Here is a 25,784-nt window from a genome sequence, read left to right on the forward strand (position 1 = left end):
CATTCCACCTGCCCCCCAAAAGCCCCCAGCACCCCCACATCCACACTGGGAGACTCACTCTGCCCACACTCCAGGAGCCCCCCAGGACCCCCATACCCACTTTGGGGACTTATGGTAGCAGCCTCCCCCACCTGCCCCCCAGAAGCCCACCACACCCACTGGGAGACTTACGGGAGCAGCCCTCAGGGTTGCTGGGACTCAGCCCCCAGAACCCAGATTTGCAGCGATCACAGCTTGGCCCCTCCACGTGAGCCCGGCACACACAGGGGGCCTGTGCCTGGGAGAGGGTCAGAGTAAGGGTCAGAGTGTGTCCCTACTCTGTACCCATAATCCCTGGAGCCCTGACGAGAGCAGAGGAGAGTGGAGGTCACCTGCCCTGACCTGACCCACACCTGGAGTCTATTGGAGCCTAGGGCAACAGGTGAATGGGATGGTCCCACTGGGCCTGGGGATTTCAGTCTGACCTGCCCACCCCCTGCAGGCAGACCTGGGCTCACCTCAGGCAGGGTAGGGTTAGCCGGGGCCAGACCAGCAGGGTGGCAGGAGCCAGCTATGGAGAGAGGCGGGGCTGCCGTCACTTCTTGTGCACAACCCCGGAGGTCAGGGCTTCCCCAGGCCGGCCAGACCCCCATGGCCCTGTGTGAGCCTGCACGCTGACCTCACAGATCTGTGGACACGCGTGACAACATGTGCCTCCCTGCTCTGGAGCCCTCCCCTCACCACACAGCACATGCTGTGAACACGTACATGAACACACACAGCACATGGATCACTTGAACACACACAGCATGAACTGTGTACATGCATGTGAACACACAGAATGTGGACATGCACATGCACACTCACATGCACAGCACATGGACCATGTGAACCGACACATGGGCACATACAAAGCACGTCAACACAATTACATAGATGCACAGTCTTGTGAGAACACACACGTAACATGAGCCTGCCCGACGAACAATACATACACGCAGACACGGCACATGACACGAAGCTGGCACATGGGCACACACAACCCTGCACACATGGATGGTTGCAGTGAACATGCACAGCAGATGAACACACAGTCTATGACCAGTCACACACATACACAGCACATGAATACTCCTGGTACACGGGTGTGTGCACAGTCACATGCACACATGGTGCCTGACCTCTCCGACACATGTGCACGGTGCCCACCCCCACCTGCTGGCTGAAGCCTGGCTCACCTTCGCAGTGGGGGAAGTCATAGGCACCAGGCACACACATGTCACAGCGCAGCCCTGTCACGCGGGGCCGGCAGCTGCACTGCCCACTCCGGGGGTCACAGGCCACATGTAGGGAGCCGTCGGAAGAGCAGTGGCACGCTGTGGGGAGGGTGGGTGGTGGGCACGCAGTGGGGACCTTCACCTGCCTCCCTACCCTTCCTGGCACACTCACCAATGCAGGTGGGGAAGCCGTGGAAGCCAGGGCTGCAGGCCTGGCAGGCGGGGCCTGCATAGCCAGGGCGGCAGTGGCACACACCGCCCGCCCCACAGAGCTCATCCAGGGCACCCCGAGGGTCACAGGCACAGGCTGTGGGGGCACACAGGGTCAGGACCTGGGGACTACGCAGGCGGCGTCCCCCTCCTGCCCTCCACTCCCATCTCCCGGCCTCAGCTCACCACGGCAGTCGGGGTAGCCATAGTGGCCAGCGTGGCAGCGGTCACAGTGGGGGCCATCGAACTCAGGCCGGCATGGGCAGTGGCCTGCCTCATCGCAGCCTTCAGGCAGAGTTCCCGTGGGGCTGCAGCCACACACTGTGGGGTGAATAGCGTCACGGGGATCCTCAGCCCAAGCAGGCTTTGTCCCCAGGTATCCCCACCCGCCCCCCTCCACGCCTCGAGCACCTGCTTGGGGAGGCATGACTCACACTGGCAGAGAGGGAAGTGGAAGTAGCCAGGGGCACAGCGGTCGCACATGGCCCCCTTGAAGCCCGACTGGCACCGGCAGTGGCCCGAGTCGCGGTCACAGTCACCGTCCACTGCCCCAGGGCTAGAGCACTGGCATGCTGCAGGGAGGGGGCCGACATGCCAGGTCAGAGGGGGCCCAGGCCGCAGCATCCACACAGGTGTGGCAAGGGCTATACTCACGCTGGCAGCCTGGGCCGTAGAATCCAGGGGCGCAGAGCTCACAGTGGGTGCCCTGGAAATTGGGTTTACACACACAGCGCCCCACCTGTGGGTCCTTGCGGCAGGCATTGCCCTGGGTCCCGGCGGCACTGCAGTCACAGTCTGCGGGTATCAGGTGGGAAGGGGTCTCAGATGCCCTGTGGACACAATCTTCCCTGCCTGAGAAACTCCATTCTTCACAAATTAATTTTCTCACCCCTTACACCACCGTAGCACACAAAAAAAGAGCACAACAGCCCCAGGAAGGAGCAATCCAGTGTTTCGAGAAAGCAGCAGTGTGCGAGAAATAGAACAAATATAAACCAAGGACTATGAACCAAGGACTCAGACAGGTCGGAAACAAAGAGACGCATGAAAACAGAATGGGCGGGCACCAACAGCCGAGGAGGTGAGTGTGAGCAGTAGGGGCAGAAGTCAAGGCAACAAGCATTGAAACAAAGAGAGCTTTTACATGTTAAGAAAACGGACACTTGTCCAAAATATGCAGTAAACATGAACCTCTAGGTGCAGAACCAACCTTTGTCTCCTGGTATATGCAAAACCATAGCCATGGACAGAAAGACTGAATAGATGTTCTCAGAACATGGCAGTTCAAACAGGCAAAATATCAGCAAGGACAGAGTAGACTTAAACATCATAATTAACAAGCAGGTTTTGAGAGATATTTGTGTAGAAATCTGTACCCAACAGAGAACACACATTCTTGTCAAATGTTCATGGAATAATCTCATAGTGGTCATATTCCAGGTGGACAACAAAAAAAAGCACAAATTCCAAATCCAAAAACTAGAAATCATTGAGCTACAAAATCTGACCACGCTGCAGTAAAATTAAAACTGAACCTCCACAAGAAAGGACAGAAAATTAATCCAATCGCTTGGGATTTATAAACACATTGCTAAACAACTCAAATTCAAAAGACTATAAAAACAGAAATTACAGACTATTTAGAAAGGAGCAATAATGAGAACGTGGTGTATCAAACCCTGTGCATACACATAGCCAAAGCTATATTTTGAGGAAAATTTATAGTTTTAAACCCAGGTGCCTCAATCTCTGCATCACTGACATTTCTGGCTGGAGAACTCTTTGTTGTGGGGCTATCCTGTGCATTGTAGGATGTTTAACAGTATTCCTGGTGCCTTTACCCACTAGATACCAGTAGCACCTCCCCAGATGTAACAACCAAAAATGCCTCCAGACAGCACCAAATTTCCCCTGGGGCACAAAATTGCTCCTGGTTGAGAAGCACTGCTTCAAACGTTTTTGTTGATAATAAAACCAAAACCAAACAAAACCCGTTATTGTCAAGTCAATCCCGACTCAGTGACCCTATAGGACAGAGTAGAACTGTCTCATAGGGTTTCCAAGGAGCGGCTGGTGGATTTGAACTGCTGACCTTTTGGTTAGGAGCCGAGCTCTTAACCACTGCACTACCAGGGCTCCTTTGTTGATAATAACAACAAAAAACAATAAACTAGTAATTCAAGAAGCTATAAAAACAGTAATAAATCAAAAGAGAGTGGACAGGAAGAATTAAAGACTTTAGTTCAAAACTTACTGTATCAAAGGAAAGCAAAACCTCTCTCCCAAAACCAAACAGAAAAACCCCAATAGCTCTTATCAATATCACCTGAAGCTAGTTCTTTGCAATCGCCAATAAATTAAGCAAACGTCTGATAGGTCTGATCGAGAAAAAAGAAAATGGAAGAAAATAAACTCTGGAAAGAGCTAGTACCAATGAACAAGTAAAAAGGCAACACTTTAAAAGAAAAGTGAGCAGAGGCCCTGGGCAGGCACTCCCAGAAGAGCAACTAAAGAAGTAAAAAACCTATGAAAAAAGATTCACCCTCACCAAGCAGCCAAGAAACGCAGCTGAGCACAATGAGATACTGAACACGATCAAATCCATTTATCGTATAACACTTTGTTATTTTATGTCCCCCTATGAAAGAAAAAAATTTTTTATGAAAGGAAAGGTGCCCCTGGGTGGTGCAAACAGCTGCTAACCAAAAGGTAGGAGGTTTGAGTCCACCCAGAGGTACCTCGGAAGAATGGCCTGAAGATCTACTTCCAAAAAAATCACCCATTGAAAACCCTATGGAGCCTTAGGTACAGTCAAACACCTCGTGGGATCTGGTTCCTTGGTTTGGAGCTTGTGGGTCATGGTGTCACGGGACATCCCAGTTAACTGGCCTGATAACTTGTCCTGTTCTACCTCATAGCTCGTTTCCCAGTGCCTGGGGTGTTAAAAGCTTGCAAGCTCCCATTCAAGGTACAATAATTGGTCTCTATTGACCTGGAGCAACAGAGGAAGACAAGTCAGGAATAGGAGGAGGAAATGGAATATGTGGCTAATTGCCTCCATGAACAACTGCCTCCCTTGCCATGAGACCAGAACTGGATGGTGCCCAGCTACCACCACTGAACATTTTGGTCAAAGATTCCATAGAAGAATCCTGATCAAAATCCTGATATTTACAACTGGAAAGAACCCACATTTCCAGAGAAAATGCAGAACAGAATTTCAAATTCTTAAGGGCTCTGAAGCCGTGGAGGCTGGACGATCCCCTGAATCTATTGCCCTGAGATAATCTTAAAACCAAAAATATTCCTGAAATATTCTTAAAACCAAACAATAGATTAGCATAACTAGTAAAAACTGTCTGCCTTGAGGGTTATGCTCTTTTAAGAACTATCTACATTGGATCCAATTGACAACAGTAATTTGAAAGATTAGACAGGAACCTTAAGGGGGTAAGTGAGTTTATGTTAATGGGGAAGGAACAACTCGGAAAAGGAGGGTGAGAATGATTGCACGACTCGGAGAATATAATCAATGCCACTGAATTGTACATGTAAAAACTGTTTAATTGGTGTATGTTCTGCTGTGTATACTCTTAACAACAATAACAAATAAAATAAATTATAAAAAGCAAACCAAACAAACCAAAACACCCTCTGGGGCCCAGTTCTGCTCTGACACACACGGGATCATCGTGAATTGGAATTGACCTAATGGCAACTGGTTTGGCTTTTCTCCTTTTTCCATGGAAGGAAAACCCCCCTGCCAGTGATGCTCTGATGGGCTAGGGCTAGGTTAGGGTTGGAAATCAGAAGGGGGAAACCAGGTCTCTGAATTGATTCATCTATGTTTTGCCAAACTGAAGATAATGAACGCTGCCACCTAGTGACAGCAATGAGTCAAGGTGCGTGCGTTCACACTGCTAATGTGACAATAGGCTAGACTTTTTCTACGTTGTGGCGAAATATATATAAGGAAACATTTGCCATTTCAAGCATTTCGATATGTACTAGCCAGTGACATTAATTCCATTCCCATGTTGTAACCGGCACCACTATCCATTTCCAGCTTTTGGCGTCACCCTCAACAGAAACGGCCCCTGAGGCAGAGACTCCACTTCTCTCCCTAAGCTTTCTTTTTTTAACAGAGAGATTTGGCAACCTAGAGCCAAAAATGTCCCAGAGAACGCACATCTAGAGACCCAGAACCTTCTAGGAAACCATCCTACGGACACAAGGATTTGTGCCTGCAAAGTTTTGGCCACAGGGATGTTTATTTTAGCATTATTATATATATATTTACAACTGGAAAGAACCCAGATTTCCAGTGATTGGGGGCTAGTTAGTAAACGCTACATTGGAATAATGCAGAAAGTGAAGTGACATGTTTACAGGACGAGATTGTGTGGAAAATGCGACCACAAAACTGCCTGCTGGTGTGACTGACCTCTAAGAGCACACGGGCAGGAAGAAAAGCCCAGGCCCCGTGTGTAGTGGTTATTTGAGGGTGGTGTGCATATGGACAGCTTTTGGAAGGTTTTCTAGCATGACCATGTGTTGTCTGCATAAAGAGCCAAAATCAAGGCGACCAAAAATAAAAAATCCCCCCTCAGTGAGGCCTTCCCGTGGAGCTGGGATGTGGCCCCTCCTGCCCAGCAGCTCCTGGGCAGGCTGGGACTCTTGGGGACTTGGGGGACACTTACTGACGATCTGTCCAGCTGGCAGCACCTGCTCCCCAGTGTCGTTGAGGGAGAACGAGGACACAGCTGGGGGAGAAAGTGGGAGTTGGCCAGGTGGGCCCAGTAGCCCTTCCTGTCCCCACCCCCAGAGTCTGCTCCAGCCCCCCCAGGCCTCTCACTCCCCCTCCAGCTGGGGCTGAGCTGTGCTCCACAGGCAGGACAGGAGGGCCCAGGTCCTGTCCCCCTGGGGACTCCCCAGGACTGTCAGGTCGCGATGCTCTGTGCTCAGGGCCTCCACAGCAGGAAGGCGCTCACGGTAGCAGTGCGGGAAGCCCACGAAGCCCTCTGCACAGGCATCACAACGCTCCCCCGTGAAGTTGGGCCGGCAGTAGCAGCGGCCTGTCAAGTCCTCACATGTTCCATCCGTGAAGTCTGACTCACAGTTGCAGCCTGGGTGGAGCCGGGGGCAGGGAAGAGAGACCTCAGCCCAGGGGTCTCTGCCTCCTGCATCCCAGGGTCCCCAACCTGGGCAGGGGGGATGAGAGCTGTGGCCAGGTCTCCTGAGTGCTGGAGGGTTGAGGACGCAGAAACCGGAGACCCCAGGACATCCCTGCACCCATTCTAAGGTCTGGACGCCCCTATGCCACAGACCATGGGCCCCAGGGCACCCCCATGTTGTCGGCCCCAGGCTCTAGGGACACCCCCACCCTGGAAGACTCTGGGCCCCAGGACACCCCCACACTGTAGAGCCTGGGCCCCAAGGATACCCCCATGCTGCAGACCCTGAGCCCCAGGGATACCCCACGCTGCAGACCCCAGGCCCCAGGGATACCCCCATGCTGCAGATCCCAGGCCCCAGGGATACCCCCATGCTGCAGATCCCAGGCCCCAGAGACACCCCCACCCTAGCAGAACCTGGGCCCCAGGGGAACCCCCACCCTACAGACCCCAGGCCCAGGGACACCCCCCACGCTGTGGACTCTGGGCCCCAGGGACATCCCCGCCCCAGCAGACCCTGGGACACCCTTACCCAGGCAGACCCCATGTCCTGGAACAGCCAGCCAGGCAACCTCTGAGGCTCAGGGACACCCCACCCAGGCAGATCCTGCAGCCCAAGGACACCCCCACTAGACAGCCCCACTCACGGTGGCAGGCATGGGGTGAATCGAGAGGGTCGTTTGGGGAGCGGTAGAAGCCAGGCAGGCAGCGCTCACAGTTGATGCCGGTGGTGTGGTGCTGGGGAGGGGGTGCAGGGGCCACTGAGTCCGAGAACATCCCCAGCCTCCAGGTGCCCCAACTATGCCATCACCCACACCTGACCCCCCACACAGGCCCCGCCTGCCCCCGCTCCAACCCATCGCAGACCTGGCGGGCAGTCTCCCACCTGGCAGTCAACGCAGACGCCCCCGCCCTGGTAGATGTGGTCCAGGTTCTGGCTGGCATTCCGCTGGTCAACTTCGGGGTCATAGTAGCAGTCATGGGCGTGGCCATGGCAGTTACAGGCTGGAGAAGGTATGTGTACATGTACACGTGTGCACGTGTGCACGTGTGCACACTTGTGAAAGCAGGGGCAGGGTACTCACATTGGCACTCATTGGCGCTGTTGGTGGTGGCTGGCCGCCACGGCTGCTGGTGAAAGCCTGGGCAGCAGCGATCACAGGAACCCCCACACGTATTGTGCTGGCAGGCACACTGTAGCCTGTGAGGACACAGCTCGAGGGGCTCAGACCACCATGTATCCCAGCACGGCCACTGGGGCCTGCCTCACCCCACTCAGAGGTGAATGCCTGGAGACATTAGGGGTGGCAGGTCCTCCTCCCTCCATTGCTGACCTGCCATGAAAGCGCAAGCCCGCTGCCCTCCCTAGCCTCATTTTCCTGAGCCGTCAGACAGGAAGTGCCTGCTCTGGCCCCATCGGCTCTGCTCCCAGTCTCAGGGCAGGCACCCAGAGGGCCAAAGCCTCCCTGGACAGGGGTGTGAGGGAAGGAGGTAACAGAAACGGCAGAGTTTCCATGGCAGCAGGAATTCTGTATGGGCCTCTTGGAGGGTGGGGAAGAGGTGTGTGTTGGGGTGGGGCAGAGGCTCAGGCAGGAGTCTCACAATCAGAGCAGAGAGCTCCAGCCTGCTTAGCAGGCCACCTTGAGCTCAGCCAGACACCCCTATGCATCCAGGGCACCTCCCCAGGGGCAAGTGGCCAGGAACTGCTTCCTCCTTCAGCTGGGGTGGACACCAGGTGGGATGGCTGGAATCCTGCTTGTCGTTCATGAGAGCAGCTCCTGCTGGCTCAGTGGGCAGGGGAACAGCTGGCTAGAGATGAGGACTGCCTGCTGCTCAGAATTAACCAGAACATCCATGCCAAAGCCCCACTCCCTGGCACATATCTCACCAACTCAGCGAAGGCAGGGGCAGGAATTACAAGCCCATCCCCAGCTCTGTTTGCTCTTCTGCCCCAGTCCAGCACCAAGGCTGTGGGCTGTCCTTGTCCTTAGCAGGACCCCAGAAGCCAGTCCATACAGAAGGTCAGAAACCTTCAGAGGCCTGTATCTGGTGTTCGAATTTTCAATAACCTACATGACCAGGGCACCTTTAAACCAAGTAATTAACATAAAACATGGTAGCAGGTTGACGATACCCAGGGGTGTTTGACAAAAGCCCTTGAAAAATCACTCTGGAGAGAGCCTTAGAAACACAAGACACACATGAATCACACATATAAAGCCCTGCTAAAGAAGAATTTGCAAGGAAACAATGCAACAGACACAACAAACAGCAGGAATAGACCCCAAGAACTTCATTTAGTGGAGTGATCCAGGAGAAACCATAAAATAAGAATGCCTGAAATGATTATAACAAAGGAAATTAAAACATAACAAAAGACACAATGCTATGAAAAACGGGCAAATATGAGAAAAGAGCCAATCAGAACTCCTGTAAATGAAAACAAAATTACTGAAATTAAAGACTCAATGGACAAAGATTAGACAGGTCTATAAAACAAAAAATAACACATGAGGAACATGCTTCTTAGTTCAATCAAATACACATGATCAAATGGGCAGTCCCTGCCCAAAGGCCGGACAGAGCAGGAAGGGACGGGAACTGGATGAATGGACACAGGAAAACGGGAGTGGAAAGGGGGTGCGTGCTGTCACATTGTGGAGATTGCAACCAATGTCACAAAACAATATGTATATAAATTTTTGTTTGTTTTCTTAACAGATTTTATTATGCCAATTGACTTAGATATCCCCTGAAACCATGGTCCCCAAACCCCGTCCCTGCTACACTGGCCTTTGAAGCTTTCAGTTTATTCAGGGGACTTCTTTGCTTTTGGTTTAGTCCAGTTGTGCTGACCTCTCCTGTACTGTGTGTTGTCTTTCCTGTCACCTAAAGTAGTTCTTATCTACTATCTAAATAGTGAATATCCCTCTCCCACCTTCCCTCCCTCCCCCCTCTCGTAACCATCAAAGAATATTTTCTTCTCTGTTTAAACTATTTCTCGAGTTCTTATAATAGTGGTCTTATACAATATTTGTCCTTTTGCAACTGACTAATTTCACTCAGCATAATGCCTTCCAGATTCCTCCATGTTACGAAATGATTCCATTGTGTGAATATACCATAATTTATTTATCCATTCATCCATTGATGGGGACCTTGGTTGCTTCCATCTTTTTGCTATTGTAAACAGTGCTGCAATAAACATGGGTGTGCATATATCTGTCCGTGTAAAGGCTCTTATTTCTCTAGGATATATTCCAAGGAGTGGGATTGCTGGGTCCTATGGTAGTTCTATTTCTAGCTTTTTAAGGAAGCGCCAAATCAATTTCCAAAGTGGTTGTACCATTTGACATTCCCACCAGCAGTGTATAAGTGTCCCAATCTCTCCACAACCTCTCCAACATTTATTATTTTGTGTTTTTTTGGATTAATGCCAGCCTTGTTGGAGTGAGATGAAATCTCATTGTAGTTTTGATTTGGATTTCTCCACTGGCTAATGATCGTGAGCATTTCCTCATGTATCTGTTAGCTACCTGAATGTCTTCTTTAGTGAAGTGTCTGTTCATATCTTTTGCCCATTTTTTTTATTGGGTTATTTGTCTTTTTGTAGTTGAGTTTTAGCAGTATCATGCAGATTTTAGAGATCAGGCGCAGATCAGAAATGTCATAGCTGAAAACTTCTTCCCAGTCTGTAGGTAGCCTTTTTACTCTTTTGGTGAAGTCTTTGGATGAGCATAGGTGTTTGATTTTTAGGAGCTCCCAGTTATCTAGTTTTTCTTCTACATTCTTTATAATGTTTTGTATACTGTTTATGCCATGTATTAGGGCTCCTAACGTTGTCCCTATTTTTTCTTCCACGCTCTTTATTGTTTTAGATTTTATATTTAGGTCTTTCATCCATTTTGAGCTCATTTTTGTGCATGGAGTGAGGTATGGGTCTTGTTTCATTTTTTTGCAGATGGATATGTATATAAAGTTTTGAATGAGAAATTAACTTGAGCTGTAAACTTTCACCTAACGCACATTAAAAAGAAAAAAAAGACTCAATGGATGGGTTAAACAGCAGATTAGGCACAGCTAAAGAGAGATTATTTGCTGAGCAAATAATCTGAGAAGCTGGACTATATGAAGAAGAACGGGGCATCAGGATTAGAGGAAGACTCATTAACAACCTGCCATATGCAGATGACACAACCTTGCTTACTAAAAGTGAAGAGGGCTTGAAGCACTTACTGATGAAGATCAAAGACCACAGCCTTCAGTATGGATTACACCTCAACATAAAGAAAACAAAAATCCTCACAACTGTACCAATACGCAACACCATGATAAATGAAGAAAAGATTGATGCTATCAAGGATTTCATTTTTCTTGGATCCACAATCAGCAGCCATGGAAGCAGCAGTCAAGAAATCAAACTACGTATTGCATCGGGCAAATCTGCTGCAAAAGATCTCCTTGAAGTGTCGAAAAGCAAACATGTCACCTTGAAGACTAACGTGCACCTGACCCAAGACATGGTGTTTTCAATCGCCTCATACCTGAGTGAAAGCTGGACAATGAATAAAGAAGGTCCAAAAGAACTGACAACTTTGAATTGTGGTGTTGGCAAAGAATACTGAATATACCATGGACTACCAAAAGAAAAAACAAATCTGTCTTGGAAGAAGTACGACCAGAATGCTCCTTAGAAGCAAGGATGGAGAGACTACGTCTCACACACTTTGGACGTGTTATCAGGAGGGATCAGTCCCTGGAGAAGGACATCGTGCTTGGTAAAGTAGAGGGTCAGTGAAAAAGAGGAAGACCCTCAAGGAGATGGACTGACACAGCAGTCTCAACAATGGGCTGAAGCACAACAACCATTGTGAGGATGGAGCAGGACCAGGCAGTGTTTCGATCTGTTGTACATAGGGTCGCTATGAGTTGGAATTGACTCGACGGCACCTAACAACAACAAAAAAAAAAAGATTTAGTAACCTAGAGGAGGAAACGAAGAAACTATCCAGAAGGCAGCTTAGAAGACAAAGAGATGGAAAATATAAGAAGTTATAAGGCAGAAGAAAACCATAAGAAGTTCTCATCTATGCGTAATTCTAGGAGAGAAGAGAGAGAAATGGGAAGATCCAGCAGTCAGACAGCTAATGGTCAAGAATGGCCTTGAATTAACAGACATATATTCTCAGATTTGGGAAGCGTGAATTCTGAACAACATAAAATAAGTCCACCCCTTGGCACATCAGAGTAAATCTGCAGAACATCAAAGGCAAAAAGGTCATAAACACATCCAAAAAAGAGGCAGACAACCTACAGAGGACCAAAAATTCAAGTGACAGTGGACTCTGCCAAGCATCAAGAGATTCAAGATGACAGTGAAATAATAATATCTCCAAATTGAGATAAATACCTGTCAACTGAGAATTCTACAACCAGTTAAACTATCATTCAAGAGTGAGGGCAAAACAGAGCCATTTCCAGACAATTACTAACAGATCCTCAAGGAAAGAACAACTAAAGGATACATTTCGGAAAGAAGGAAACAATCTTCACAAATGCAGTGAAAGGCAAGGAACAATGGAGAACAGAGAACTGGGAGAACAAGAGGGTGAATCTATGGACACTGGTAATGGAACTAAATTACTAGACAGAAATAACATGTGGGTACGTGTTCTAAGGCTCTTGTGTCATTCAGGAAGATAGTAGAGCAGGTCATTAAATTTGGATTTGGTCAAGTCAAGCATGCCTCTTAAAAAAGTAGGGCAATAAACATAACTAGAAGAGAAAAGTGATAATAGAAACAAAACATGTATGCCTTCTGAGATTGGTTTTCTAGGTTTGAAAATTTCGGACCTTAGTCTCGTGGGACAACTCAGTCAACTGGCATAATATAGTCCACGATGTTCATGTTCTGCATCCTAGTGAAGTGAGTAGCATCTGGGGTCTTCAAAGCTTGAGAGCGGCCATCTAAGATACAACTATTAGTCTCTACTCATCAGGAGCAAAAGAGGAAGAAGGTAACCAAAATCAGAGAAGAAACAAGTCTACAAGGCTGATAGCCTGCACAAGCCACAATCTCAACTGCCCTGAGACCAGAGGAGCTAGATGGTCTACCATCTCTGACCAATCTGACGTGGGGCACAACAGATAATCCCGGTTAGAAGGTGAGAAAAATGCAGATCGAAACTCAAATTGTTAAGAAAGTCCAGACTAACTGGACCCCCTGAGACCAGAGGCCTCCCTGAAACTATTGCCCTGAGACACTCCATAAACTTTGAACCGAAACTATACCCTGAGATCACCTTTTAGCAGAGAAGCAGAATGACATACCAAACAAAGGATAGTACCTGTTAGATCTGTGCTCTACTAAAAAAAAAAAAAATCTGTAGGAATCAAAAAGTCAACATTTAATACAAAGGAAAGATGAGAAGATAAAGGAGCAAGAAAACTAGAGTACCGGAACAACCAGAACACAAAAAGAATGTTGACACAATGTGGAAAATGTAATTAATGTCATTCATCAATTCGTGTGGAAATTTGCTCAAATGGAAACCTAAGTTGCTGTGTAAACTTTCACCAAATACATAATAAAATATTATTAAAAAAAAAAAAATGTAACTTCCAAATCAAGAAATGAGAAGAGAAGAGAAGAGAGAATGAGGGGTTCAGTATAGAGCTTGGCAGGTAGTAATTACTCAAATCTCTGGAGGTGGTGGCCAGTGAAGGTGGGTGAGATGGTAGTACAGGTAAGGGTGGAGGCGATGGTGATGGTAGTGATGGTAGAGATGGTAGTGGCAGTGATGGTGGCAACAGAGGTTGTGGGAAGATGGTGGTGATGGTGATGGAGGTTGTGACGGTGGCTGAGATTGTGGGATGGTGACGGAGGGGATGATGATGGAGGTGAAGGAGTACTGTTAGAGACGATGGAGGTAACAGCAGTGGTGGCTACAGAGGTGCTGGTAGTGGAGATGATGGTTTTGATGATGATGGCGTCGATGGTGGTGGGGGTGAGTAGTGACAATGGAGGTTGTAGTGTTGGAGGTAACAGTGACTTTGATGGTGGTGACAGTGATGGTGGTGACAATCCTGGTGATGGTCGTGGCGATGGTAGTGAAGGTAAAGGGGCAAAGGACGAGCCAGCTGGAGGAGCAGAGCCCCTGGAGAAGAGGCGGAGAGGGCAAATGGAGGGAGAGTGTGGGTAGGCTGATGTCCAGGATGCTGGCGTGATGGGCCTTGGTGACAGGGGTTCTCTTGGTGTTTGTGGTGCTGGGAGACATGCCAAGCCCATGCATGCCTCATGCCCTGCAGGTGAGCTGACCTCAGCCTACACCCAGGCACAGTGAGTCAGGGCGATATGACACCTCCCAGCAGGCAAGGACAAGCCCCAGCTCGGCTGGAGGCCCTCCTCCCCTCTGAGGCCAATTTGGCTGCCCCAGTGAGCTCCCCTCCCACTGCCTTGAGCTGTACTCCCTCTTGGCACTTAATTTCTCAGGGCAAATTAGCTGTGCTTAAGCTGAGCAACCTGAAGCCACACTGGTAGGAATGGTACCCACGAGTCCACACAGAGGCTGAGCCAGGGTGGGAGGGTCCCCCAGACCTGTGGCTCCCAGAAAACGCTGACACCTCCAGCTTAGTGTGGCCACCTCTCTCCCTTCAGACACATGGCCACGTCTGAAGACATCTGGGCTCACATCTTGGCCCTGCTCTGACCAGGAGAACAGCGGTGAGTGTCTACGCCCTTGGGGCTTCTCCTGCCTCCTCTATGAACTGGGGGGTGGCCAGCACAACAGGAACCCCAGCAGACAACACGGAGCAGCCCCAAATCCAAGTGCAGAGTTTGGGGCTGCATTATTTCATGCCTGCCAGCTCCCTCTGGGGGTGCAAGGGGAGCCTGGTCACACGTCCTCCATCCAGCCTTTGCCAGGTTTGTCACCCTGACAGCGCCCAGTCCTGCTGGAGACCCCTGCTGCCTCCCCCAGAACAGGTGCTGCCAGGGCTGGGGGTCTCTCCCAGTGCCCCCAGTGCCTGGAAAAGCCCAGTGCTTGTCAGGGGCTCAACACACAGCTGTCGACAGAGTGAACGGACAGGCACATGTGCTGACGCAGAACCCAGTGGGGACAGCGGACCCCGGCCCAGTGCCAGGCAGTGAGCTCAGCCTCAGGGGCGGTCCCACTGGTAATTCAGGCAGCTGTCGCTGCCTAACTTCGGGTACCGGAGTCACACGGATATCTGGCCTCGGAGGCAAACACCTGAGGGCAGCCTGCCAAGAATGCAAACCCCTGGGCCCTGGCTTCTCAGTGACTTGGGGTGGGTCACAGAGAACATGCTGGGCTGTGCACTGGCCACGCCTTGTGGGCCCAGAGGTGCGGGAGGCTCCACAGTCGGAGGGGTTGGCACCTCCATGGTCAGAGGCTGGAATCCCTGGCTGCCCTGGCCCGTCCCCACCCCGGCCTTGGCCCTGGCCTTGGCTTGGGGGCAGGCGCAGCAGGGAGTGTGGGGTCTGTGACCTGCAGGAAGGTGGGGGAGCTGGGCAGGCAAAGAACCCCTCACCTTCCCAGGGGACGTGGAGGTGCAGCCTCAGGGCCTCCTTGCTAAGTGTCTCCCTCCACTGCCCCCAGTGCCAGCCCTGGAGGGAGGGGCAGCTGGCTTGGGGTTCGGGACAAGAGCCCACTTCTGCTGGGAGCAGAGCACATGGCCAGCCCCTCTACCTCACTGCCCAGGGGGAAAAGTGGCCTGAGGGCAGTGGTCTGTGCAGGTCTACTGGGAGCCAGGGACATGGTGGGCAATGAGCCTGGTGTCCACCCCCAGACCAGGCAGGGGCATCAGAAGTGATGGGGGTGGTGACTTACCTGTAAGGGTCCGTGGGGTCTTTGGCGTCACAGACATCTGCATGGCCGTGGCAGACGCAGCGGCCACCGACACTGATGTCCTTGATGCTGTAATAGTACTGCAGCCGTGGACTGGTGAGTGCCATGTAGCACAGCCCAACCACGCCAGCCCTGACCTGCCCCTAGTCCCCGGAGCCCCCACACAGGGCCCCCTCCTGCCCTGACCTGCCCCTAGTCCCCGGAGCCCCTGACAGGGCCCCCTCCTGCCCTGACCTGCCCCTAGTCCCCGGAGCCCCCAACAGGGCCCCCTCCTGCCCTGACCTGCCCCTAGTCTCCGGAGCCCTGCACAGGGCCCCTTCCTGCCCTGACCTCCCCCGCCAAGTCTCCAGGGTCTCCCACAGGACCCCTGCCCAGGGCTCACCCGCCGGGTGACAGTGGGGTCCCGCAGCGCCTTGCCCATGAGGTGGCCCAGCAGCGTGTTGGTTCGCAGGAAGCGCAGGCGGATGTTGGTAGCCTTGGTGAAGTCACGCAGCAGGGGCGAGTATGAGAAGTTCATGGCACCTGGGCGCCGGTTCACCAGGGACACCACAATCTGTGGACAGGTGAGATGGGCAGGGTGAGGCCCAGTCTCGGCCGCTGGACACAGCCCAGCCCAGACACGCCGCCCGCTGTCCCCAGGTCTACCTCGCCATTCTCCAGCGGCACGATTCGTGAGTACTCAGTGGTGCAGATGACATCGTCATCCCGCGTGATGCGCTCCAGTGTCTGCGGCCCAAAACGCTCCAGACAGTCCCTCTTGGAGGCTGCAGGGGGGGGGGTTGGGGACTGAAGGTGAGGGGTGCGGCCTCCAGAAGAGCCTACGGCCCCTGGCCCCTGACCATCCCTGTCCCTCTTGCAGAGGAATAGCTCCCAACTGCCCCCTAGGCTGTGGAGTTTTGGGGGGACACACAGCCAAAGCACACCCAATTGGAGCACCTCCTTCGTCACCAGTGAGACCAGTCGGGGAGGGGAGCATGCGCCTGGAGCCAGCCACGTAGTTGGTGCCAGGACATCAGCCCTCCCCTGGCAGGGAGGCATTGCCTGGGCATGAAGCCAGTCCCCAAGGAGCCAGGAGAGATTCTTGGCATCTCTATATTATAGGCATCTCTAATCAGGGGAGCGACCCGGTAAGTTCCCAGCTGCCCTTGGGGACTTCGAGCTTCTGCTGCTTACACCCGACAGCCCAGCCGATGCAACCTGGTGAAAGCCCAGCACTGCTGCCAGGGCCGCCCAGAGACTTACAGGCAAAGTACTGCCATGGGTGGTAGGTCTGGCCGAAGTCCGTGGACCGCTCCAGCACCCAGAGGTCCGGCCGAGGGGAGTTGGCGAACTTGATGAGCACATAAGCCACATGGAAGACCTGCAAGAGTGGATGGCGTAGGCACCGAAGGCCCTCCACGTGGCAGGCCCCCCAGAGTGCTACCCGCCCTGGGAGGGCCCGTAGGCCACAGCAGAATCCGAGGTGACTCAGGGCTCCCAGGTGACCTGTTCCCACATGGACTCTGTGGGTTTGCCTGGGGACACAGACAGCCCCAGGTGAGGGGCAGCTGGGCTGAGGGGGTACCCCTTGGCCCACTGACGCCAAGGCTACCCCTAAACAGGGGAGGGAATGGGCCCTTTTGAGGGCTCCCCTGGCACGGCTCAGACCCACCCTATCCCTGTCCTTTTCCCCCAGGAGCCCAGGCAGCCACATGGGTCAGGCTCTGTGGCTGCAGCTGGGGTCCGATGGGGCCGGGACAAGGCAGTTTCAATTGGGGGCCATGTGTCTATAGGTCCCAGCAGAGGGCTGGACAAGGACATGGGATCGAGTCCTGCTGTCCCCAACACTGTGGTAGCTAGCCAAGATGGGTGGCCAGACAGTGTCCCCAGTCCCCAAATGAACCTGCCCCCTCCTGACACATGGTTCTAGAGCTGACCCGCCCCTTCTCCCACTGATGGCCATAACCACGGGGGCCACAGGACACGGCAGTGTGAAGGGGCCTCCCGCAGCAGAGACAGACTGAGGAATGAGCTTTACAGAGCTGAAGGCTGCAGTCGAAGTGACGGGGCCCACAAAGGACAAGGTCAGTGTATTGTGGGGGGTACCCACACACAGCTGGTGTCTGGGCTCCATGGAGACCGGGGCGGGGGGCACCACTGATCAGCCAGGGGTAGGCACTTGGGGGAGGGGAGAGCTGACACCCACACAGAGGGCCTAGGACACTCTGCCCCCTTGGGGGCCCTGATCTGGCCACGCCCCAGGGAGCAGGTCCCCTTCCGGAATCCCCCACCCTCGCCCTAAAAGATTTTTGTCTGCAGCAGGCACTGCCCTGACCACCGGGCCTCGCTCGGCCAGGCCTGTCCAAACCTAAGGCACCACAGGGCAGAGCAGGGCTCCTGGTCACCCCCCACCCTCCTGCAGCCACAGCTCCTGCGATCGCCCCCAGGAAGAGTCCTCAGACCCTTTGCAGCTCTAGTCCCAGAAGTGCAGCTGCTCAAGCTCCAGGTGGGTGAGGCCTTGGGAGCCTGAGCCACACTCATTCTGAGTCCTACCCTTCTGGGTCAGCCTGCGTGTGCAGGGATGGCCGGTGTCGGAGGGCAGAGGCTGGGGGTCCCAGCCTAGTCACACAATGCTGGGCTCTGAGTGGCTATTCCCTGCCTCCTGGAGGTGGGAACAGGGAGTACCAGCCACTGGCGGCAGGCATGGGACCCTACACTACCTGGCCCCTGGCCTCAGCCTGTGGCCCCAACCCTGACCACGTGGATTCCCAGGGAGCTTGATGCCAAGGCATCAGAGGGGTGGGGTCTGTGTGAGGAAGGCCCCGGGGACCCACCCCCGCCTTTCCCGGAGGGTGGCCGGCTGTGTCCTTGCCTGGCTGTGTCCTCGCCTAGCTATGTCTGCACAGTCCCACTTGCATTTTTCCCAGCTGACAGCACTTGCACAAATATTGACTGGAAGACTCGAATCGGGCAGCACAAGGGCTAAATAGAAACTGCGCCCACGCTGGTTCACTGGGGGGCACTGCAGATCTGCCTTCTGCCTGTCCGTCACCCCCAGCGCCCGCCAGTCAGTCGAGGCCCAGGCTGGAGGGAGGGAGGCCTGTGTTGGCTCTCCTCACCCAGGGCCACCTGGCTGCCCTCGGCAAGGCCCAGGAGTGGCATGAACCCCGGCCTGTCCAGCCTCAGCCTCCCTCTTGTCTGCTCGGCCGCCCGCCCACACAGAGCTGACCTTTCCCGCTGCTTGTGTAGCTCTGTGCTGAAGGAAAAAATGTCTTTTAAAGCAAAAGCCAAACAAAAGCCGACCGGGTTATTTTTAAAAATCAGCTATTTTAGGGTGGGCACGTCTCCAGGACAGCAGCCGGCCTGGCCTCTGGCCGCCACACCCCCCAGCCCCTCACCCACCTGACCAGCAAGGGCTCTGCCCTGGTGATCACAGCCCGGCGGGGAGGGGCGCAGGTCTATGCATGACTGGCTGAGTGGCCCTGGGATGGTCATTCCCCTGCTGGGCACCTGGCACCGGGGACAGTACAGCCAGAGACAGAGAACAGGGCTGAGGACCAAGGCTGCTGGGCGGTCAGGAGGCCCTAGAAAGGAGGAGCCGCCAGTCCCTGGGGATGGGCAGAGCCCCCGAAAAGACCCTGCAGAAGGCACCATGGTGGGGGGGGGGTGCCTCCAAATCCACAGGGGCAGGACTTGAGCAGGAGGGCACAGGTCTGGCTCTGGGCGACAGGCCGGGGTTAGCAAGAAGAGTGGGGTCTGCACCCTTAGAGGTCTCCATAGCCCCAGGAAGGTGAGGGCAGAGGGTAGCCCAGCAGCTTCCTGGGCTCACCAAGGGGCTGAGTCCATAACATCTGGGAGGTCAAGGCCTGGGGGCCCGTGTCCCCAGGGAGGGAACCGGGCTCACACCCAGCTCTGTCCTGGCTGGCCTGGGGCTTGGAGACTGACGTCGACCCGTTCTGAGGGTTGGGGACCCTGCAGCCCCGCCCCCACCTGCCAGCTGGCGTGAATCACTGGCAGTCTGTGACTCAGCTCTGGCTCCACAGGAAGAAGGGCCCAGAGCCAATTCCTGGGGACAGGCTGGGGTCCTAGGCGGTGGCTGACTGGAGACAGGAAGCCTCTCCTAGGCGCAGGCGTCCGGCAGCTCCCTGACCGCTCCCCTCAGACCAAGCACTGGGCATCCCAGGCTCCCCAGGCCTCCCATCTACTCAGTGTCCCCACAGAGCACATCTGGAAGCCTTGATAAAAGCTGGGCTGGGCCAGGCCCCCGACTGGGTAAATAAGTGTGGCCCATCCACACAATGGGATCGTACTGCCCCAGCAAACGAGGCCCCAAAAGGACTGGGCACCACGGCAGACGGTGGAGCAGAAAAAGCCAGGTGTGCACAGGAGCAAGCCCACTGCCGGAAAGAAAAGTAAATCATGGAAGCAGACCCCCAGCCCTGCTAGGTGGGGGTCTGGCCCAAAGGAACTTGTAGGGAGCGGTCAGGTGCAGAAGGGCCCTGACAAGCGTCCAGGAGCTCACAGCCGAAGGTCCCAGCCAAGCAAACGCACCAGGGAACCCAGTGACCCTGGTGTGCCAGCAGCTGGCCCTGGCCCTGCCAGAGACAGGCAGCTTTCAAGGTCCAGCCCAGAACTCCCTCCTTCCCTACCCCTCTTCCCTGCAGCCAGGCCCAGGTCAGCTGGGCCACAGGAAGTGGAGTTTATTTCAAGAGGACCCTGTGGCCTGAGGTTAACCCAAACAGTTTAGCCTCCGCCAAGTAGGTACTTGTCGAAGGCCAACGTGGTTTAACAACAGACAGGAAACAGGAAGCCTTGCGGGGCTGCAGGGCCTGGGGATCTGGTGTGAGGTGGTGGAGAGTCTCTATGTTGCACCCACAAATTGAGCAAGCAGACAAGCATGCCAGAATGGGAGAGGGGGCCCCTGCTCTGTGTCCTCTGAGTCCAGGGACCAGTCAAGGGATGGTCTCGCCAGTTCTCACGAGGGGGTGTCTCGGGCCCGGCCACCAGGACCCCAGGCTGCCCCCCATGCTCCCACCCTGGCCCTGCAGAAGTCCAGCCGGGTGCCACGTCCGGCCCAGCCCCTGCACCTGTCCCAGCGCTGGCTCTGTAACCAGACCCTCCCTTGGCCGCACTTCCTGTTACTCCCCTCGGACAACCCAGCTGACTCTCCCGGGGTGCTGGCCACATGGCTGAGCGCCCGGCCAGGGTGGGAGGCCATGCCAGTGGCCTCCATCTCGGACAGGCCAATTAGGCACACCGACACCAAGGGGCCTGTGGTTACCACCCAAAACAAAGGGAAGATAGGGCCACGAGCAGGGTGGACTTGGGCCGCTCAAATAGCCCGTGTGTTCTGGGGTGTCTGGGGCCTCTCCCTGAATCTGCCCAGCCTGATGATGAGGCTCCACCCCCAGACACCAGCTTGGGGACTGCAGTCACTCCATGAGGCTCATCTTTCTCGCAGCCTCCACCTCAGTTTCCCTTGTGTCCAGGGAGGATGCCATGGTGCTCAGTGACTTCACCAAAGCTTCACCACCCCCCTTTACCCCGCAGACCTGGGCGGCCAGCTGACCACCATACCCCTCCACTGCCTCTGCCCTAGCTTGGGCCTCCCTTCCTTCCAGCTACCCACCACAATTTGCTATTGGAAAGCTGCCACCTGTGCCCACCCACGGCTCCCCACTGTCCCCCAAGGACACCACAGACCCCTCAGCTGGCATTTCTGGCCTCATACACAACCACCCCAGCCTATACCTAAAGTGCCACCAGCCCCCTCACCTCATGCCTCCCCCTGCTGTCCTCCTCCAGCTCCAGGCCTACCAGGGCTGGGACAAAGTGCTGCCCCTCCTGAGCCCCCTGCACAGGCAGATGGAGAACAAAGCGGGAGGTCCCCTGCCTGCCAAGAAGGGGTCAGCACTCTTCTGGGAGCTACCTAGAGCACACGGACAGAGTCTAGGGCAGGTAGAAAAAAGAAGAGGAGGGGGCTGCTTTGGAGAGCCCCTCCCTTAAGAAGCCCATAGGAAGCACCTGCAGGCTGCTCTGCACCCACAGCAGCCCATCACCTCGCCCTGGCTAACGGCATGGTCACCCCTTACACTGAGGGGGCCGAGGCTCCGGGGTTCGCTGTGGTCTCCTCACAGCGCACAGAGGCAGGAGCAGAGGCCTGGCGCCTCTCCATGCCCTTCCCGGATCCTCAGTTTCTCTGCCTGCTAAATCGGAAGGAAGAAGGTCCAATGCCCCCCACCCCTACCCTGAGACGGGAAGGGTCAGAGTGGAGGAGGCTTGACCCATGGAGAGAAAGAGCAGGCTCACCAGCTGAGGCCTCCTCAAAGTTCCCGGCTCAGCTGCCCCCCGAGACCACAAGGATAAGCCCCCGCCAGCTCCTGGCCCGCACACCAGGGCGTGTGACCCAGAGCTGTAACAGCCCCCACCCCGCCTCTGTCTCAAGGAACAGGAAGCCCTCCTGGTGCCCAGTGCCAACTCACCCTGCCCCTTGCTTCCCAGGGCATCTGCTCCAGAGCCCAGAACAAAGACTGCTGGCAGCCAGCCTTGGGAGAACCAGACCCCGTGCCCAGTGCCACTTCCTGATGAGGACCGTGCCTCTTAGGACCTGGCCAGCCCAAAGCAGGAGAACCTTGGCAGAAGGTCGGCGCCCCCGGGCTCTGGGCCCTAACTATACCAGCCTGGCCTAGCCCTACCTTCTTAGGCCACAGTCCCCCTATAGGTACCAGGCAATCTGCTCGGAGGGTCCTGCCCTGGGGACAGTCTCTGCCTCACTGTGAGCACCAGCCACTCCCAACACTAGACATATGTAGACGAGGACGCAGACCCCAGGGTAACCACAAGGGCCAGTTGGGCAGGGCTCAGGTTTACTCCTCCAAATGCCTTCCTTGAGCACTCCAGCCCATGCACCTCCACCACTTGGAGCCCTCATTCCTGCCTGCTTTCTACTCTAGGTGGGGTTCCTCGGCCCCCAGCAAGCAGAGACACCTCAAGGTGCCCAACTGCGCAGGGAGGAAGGGGCAGTGAGCTGCCTTTCTGAGAAGGAAGGCAGGGAAAGTGGGAAAGTCCTCTGGAATTCCACCATGGCTCAGGAAACCATGTCCCCAGGAAAGAAATTTCTCTCACCCACGGAGCTGGGAATTATTTCCTCCCCACTGGCAGGCCACGGGAACCCTGGTGATGCAGTGATTAAGCACTTGGCTGCTAACCAAACGTCAGCAATTCTAACCAACCAGCTGCTCTGAGAGAGAAAGATGTGGCAGTCTGCTTCCATAGAGATTACAGCCTTGGAAACCCCACGGGGCAGTTCTACTTTGTCCTATGGGTCACTATGAGTCAGAGTCAACAGCAATGGGTTTGGTTTTGGTTTTGGCGGGCCACACCCCACTCAACTTCAAAGGACACATTTGTGGCCAGTCCTGTGCTCCCCCACCCCATCCCAAGCAAGACTGGTAGCCCCTTGACCCAAGTCAAGACAGGAGCCTTGGATTCATCTGAAGGGGAAAAAGTGGGTGGGTGGATGGGTGGGTGGGTGGGTGGATGGATGGATGGATGGATGGATAGATGGATGGATGGATGGATGGATGGATGATGAGTAGGTGAATGGATTGATGGGTGGATAGATGGACGAAATGTGGGTGGGCGGATGGGTAGATGAGTAGATGGGTGAATGGATGGATAAATGAAAGGTGGGAGAATGGATGGATGGTGATGGATGGTGGATGAGTGCGTGGTTGGATGGATGGATGGATGGATGGATGGATGGATGGATGGATGGATGGATGGATGGATGGATGGATGGATGGATGGATGGATGGATGGATAAATGAGTGGGTGGATGGATGGATGGATGGGTTGATAGATGAAGGGTAGATGGATGGGTGGATGGATGAATGGATGGGTAGGTGGATAGTTGGGTAACTGAGTGAGTGGGTGGATAGGTGGGTGGGTGCGTGGGTGGGCATTTGAGTGGGTGGGTAGATGGATGGGAGGCAGATGGATGGGTGGACGGATGGATGGGTAGTTGGGTGCATGGATAGTTGGGTGGGTAGATGGGTGGATGGATGGATGGATGGATGGACAGACGGATGGACAGACGGACGGGCAGATACATGGATGGATAGATGGATGGGTGAGTAGGTAGGTGGGTGGGTAGATGGGTGGTGGGTCTCCTCCCAGGCAGAGCTGGAAAGGGGTCCTTGCCCTTTTGTGTCATTTTACAAGTGGAGAAACTGAGGGTTAGAGAGAATGTTCACCTGGCGAAGCCCTCTCCCTGACCCTGGAATGGTCTATAAAGCAAGACAGGCCACAATCTGCTCCAGGCCCAGAGGTCACTGGTCCATTTTCCAGATGTGAAGACCAAGGCTCGCAGAGGGGCATCAGATCTCACGGGGGCAGAGACTCAGTCCCAAAGGTCTCCCTCCTTGGCCTCGCCCACTGCACATAGGGAGCTGTGCCCACCTGCTCTGCAGCCACCCCAGGGTTGCCATGGAGATGGGCCATTGTGCACAGAGCTGGGGCCTTCTCCCTTCCCCCAGTCCAGCCAGGCCTGTCTGCGGAGGAGGAGGCGCAGGAAGAACCCCTAGCTCAGCACAAGTTCCCTCTGACCAGCAGGCAGGGCCAGAGCATCCACATACAGGCCCACAAAGCAACCCCCAGCTGGCTTGAGAGATGGGCCCTGGGGTCCCAGAAGGCCTTCTGGTGGCCCCCCTAGAGCAAGGGATGGGGAGCCCAGAATCAACGAAGTTCCTCCAAGCCAAGCCCAGTGAGGTGAAGGGAAAGAGGCCCAGCCCCACGCCAAGCTGGGCAGGTGGACATGAGAAGCCACCAGGTCACCCCCACCCCGATTCTCTGGGCATCTCTGTGGAGCAGTGAGTCCACTGCCCCTTGAAAATTCCAAGCCACTTCTTGGGACTTGAGTCTGCTCCCCTCACCCCACACCTGCTGGGCCAGCCTCAGGGCTGGCGGGCTGGAGGTGCAGCTTTGTGGCCTGAGAGAGCCCAGACACACACCTGTGTCTGCCTTGCAGGCCCACCTCAGAGGCAGGAGGCTCTTGGGAGACAGTCATCATCTCTCCTCCAAACTTCGAGAACTCAGAGGCTCAGCAAGGAGCAAAGACCCATCCAGGGCCACCTCTGCCTCTGTGCTCATGGTCCAATGTCCCCCCCAGCTGTAGGTGAGTGCCCACCCAGGAGGCAATAGGACTGCTGGCCCATTTCACAGGCAGGGACACCAAGGTAGCAAAGTCACAAGGGGTGACGCAGCCTGAGTCTGACCCAGCCCAGAGGTGAGGTCAGGGTCCTTGGCCCACCTTGGGTGCTTACTCGTTGCCAGGAAGCACCTGGCCCCACCCTCCCACCTGCACAGGGGCTGGGAAGGGCAGATCTGGGAGGCCCAGAGCCAGAACCTGAGCAGCACACATGCACGGAACACAGTCTCTACACAGGTATCCCAGGAATGTCCACTTCCGGGACTTCCCGCATTCCACAGCCCCTCCCTTGCCTGCCAGCTCCCACTGAGGAATTCCTTAGAGTAAACACCAGTGCCAGGAGGGCACCAACATTTCTACCCCTGCCCTGTGGGATCCCCTCAGCAACTCCTCCGTGAGACCCCTTGCTCAGCCCCCTTTTTCCCTGTGCCCAGAAACTGGAAGAGAACCCAGTAAGTTGCCCGCTGGCCTCTGTTGTGCTGGCCTGCCCTGCAGGCCTGCCCCAGCCCAGCCTCCCAGCCTCCCTGTGCTCCAGCCCAGGGTGAGCCCGACGGCCAGAGAGCTCCTCGGGCAGTAGGGAGCCTACCTGGCCCAGGTCCAGGGTGACGTTGATCTCGTTGTATTCCAGGCCACGGGACAGCGGTGGGCTCTGCCACCAGCGCTCTGTGCCATCGATGGCGTTGCTCACGGGGTGTGCCTTGTTACTGTTGGCGGCTGTGCAGATGTCGCAGTACTGGCCCTGCAGGGACAGGGTGTCAGGGGGACAGCTGAGACGCCTGGGGACCCTCACAGCTCCAGAGTCACCTCCCAACATGGGACGGCCTCCCCGCCAGCCAGCAGCCACTCGTCTGCCCCTTGCCCAGCTGGCATGCATTGAGCACCGACAGCAACCTGGACTCAGGCAGTGGCCCCTGTAAGGCAGCACTGTGATGATGGAGCCAACATCGGGGCCAAGGGCACCCACTTTGTATGGGAAAACTGAGGCAGGCCTTTCTGAGAGGCGGTGTCAGACTGCGGGGTGAGGAGAGGGTGCTTGGGCAGAGTGCAGCACCCAGGCAGGCTGGCGAGGTGCGGGGGGGGGGGGCACAGG

General features: G+C 54.8%; 1 protein-coding gene across 1 annotated transcript in view; it reads right to left on the reverse strand.

Moving 5' to 3' along the window:
* LAMA5 (laminin subunit alpha 5) overlaps positions 1-25,784 on the reverse strand; it is a 57,169-nt gene that overhangs the window by 23,476 nt on the left and 7,909 nt on the right. The window contains exons 6-22 of the mRNA XM_064276444.1: positions 25,281-25,433; positions 16,750-16,867; positions 16,153-16,271; positions 15,890-16,060; positions 15,490-15,587; positions 7,726-7,841; positions 7,527-7,645; positions 7,288-7,378; positions 6,458-6,592; positions 6,167-6,229; positions 2,121-2,261; positions 1,901-2,038; positions 1,653-1,787; positions 1,429-1,563; positions 1,218-1,355; positions 498-550; positions 172-277 (exon numbers count right to left, since the gene is read on the reverse strand). Of these exons, the coding sequence (XP_064132514.1) occupies positions 172-277; positions 498-550; positions 1,218-1,355; positions 1,429-1,563; positions 1,653-1,787; positions 1,901-2,038; positions 2,121-2,261; positions 6,167-6,229; positions 6,458-6,592; positions 7,288-7,378; positions 7,527-7,645; positions 7,726-7,841; positions 15,490-15,587; positions 15,890-16,060; positions 16,153-16,271; positions 16,750-16,867; positions 25,281-25,433 (2,029 nt within the window). The remainder of the gene's footprint in view (positions 1-171; positions 278-497; positions 551-1,217; positions 1,356-1,428; positions 1,564-1,652; positions 1,788-1,900; positions 2,039-2,120; positions 2,262-6,166; positions 6,230-6,457; positions 6,593-7,287; positions 7,379-7,526; positions 7,646-7,725; positions 7,842-15,489; positions 15,588-15,889; positions 16,061-16,152; positions 16,272-16,749; positions 16,868-25,280; positions 25,434-25,784) is intronic.

This window comes from Loxodonta africana, chromosome 24 (genome assembly GCF_030014295.1).
Source record: "Loxodonta africana isolate mLoxAfr1 chromosome 24, mLoxAfr1.hap2, whole genome shotgun sequence".
Taxonomy (NCBI): domain Eukaryota; kingdom Metazoa; phylum Chordata; class Mammalia; order Proboscidea; family Elephantidae; genus Loxodonta; species Loxodonta africana.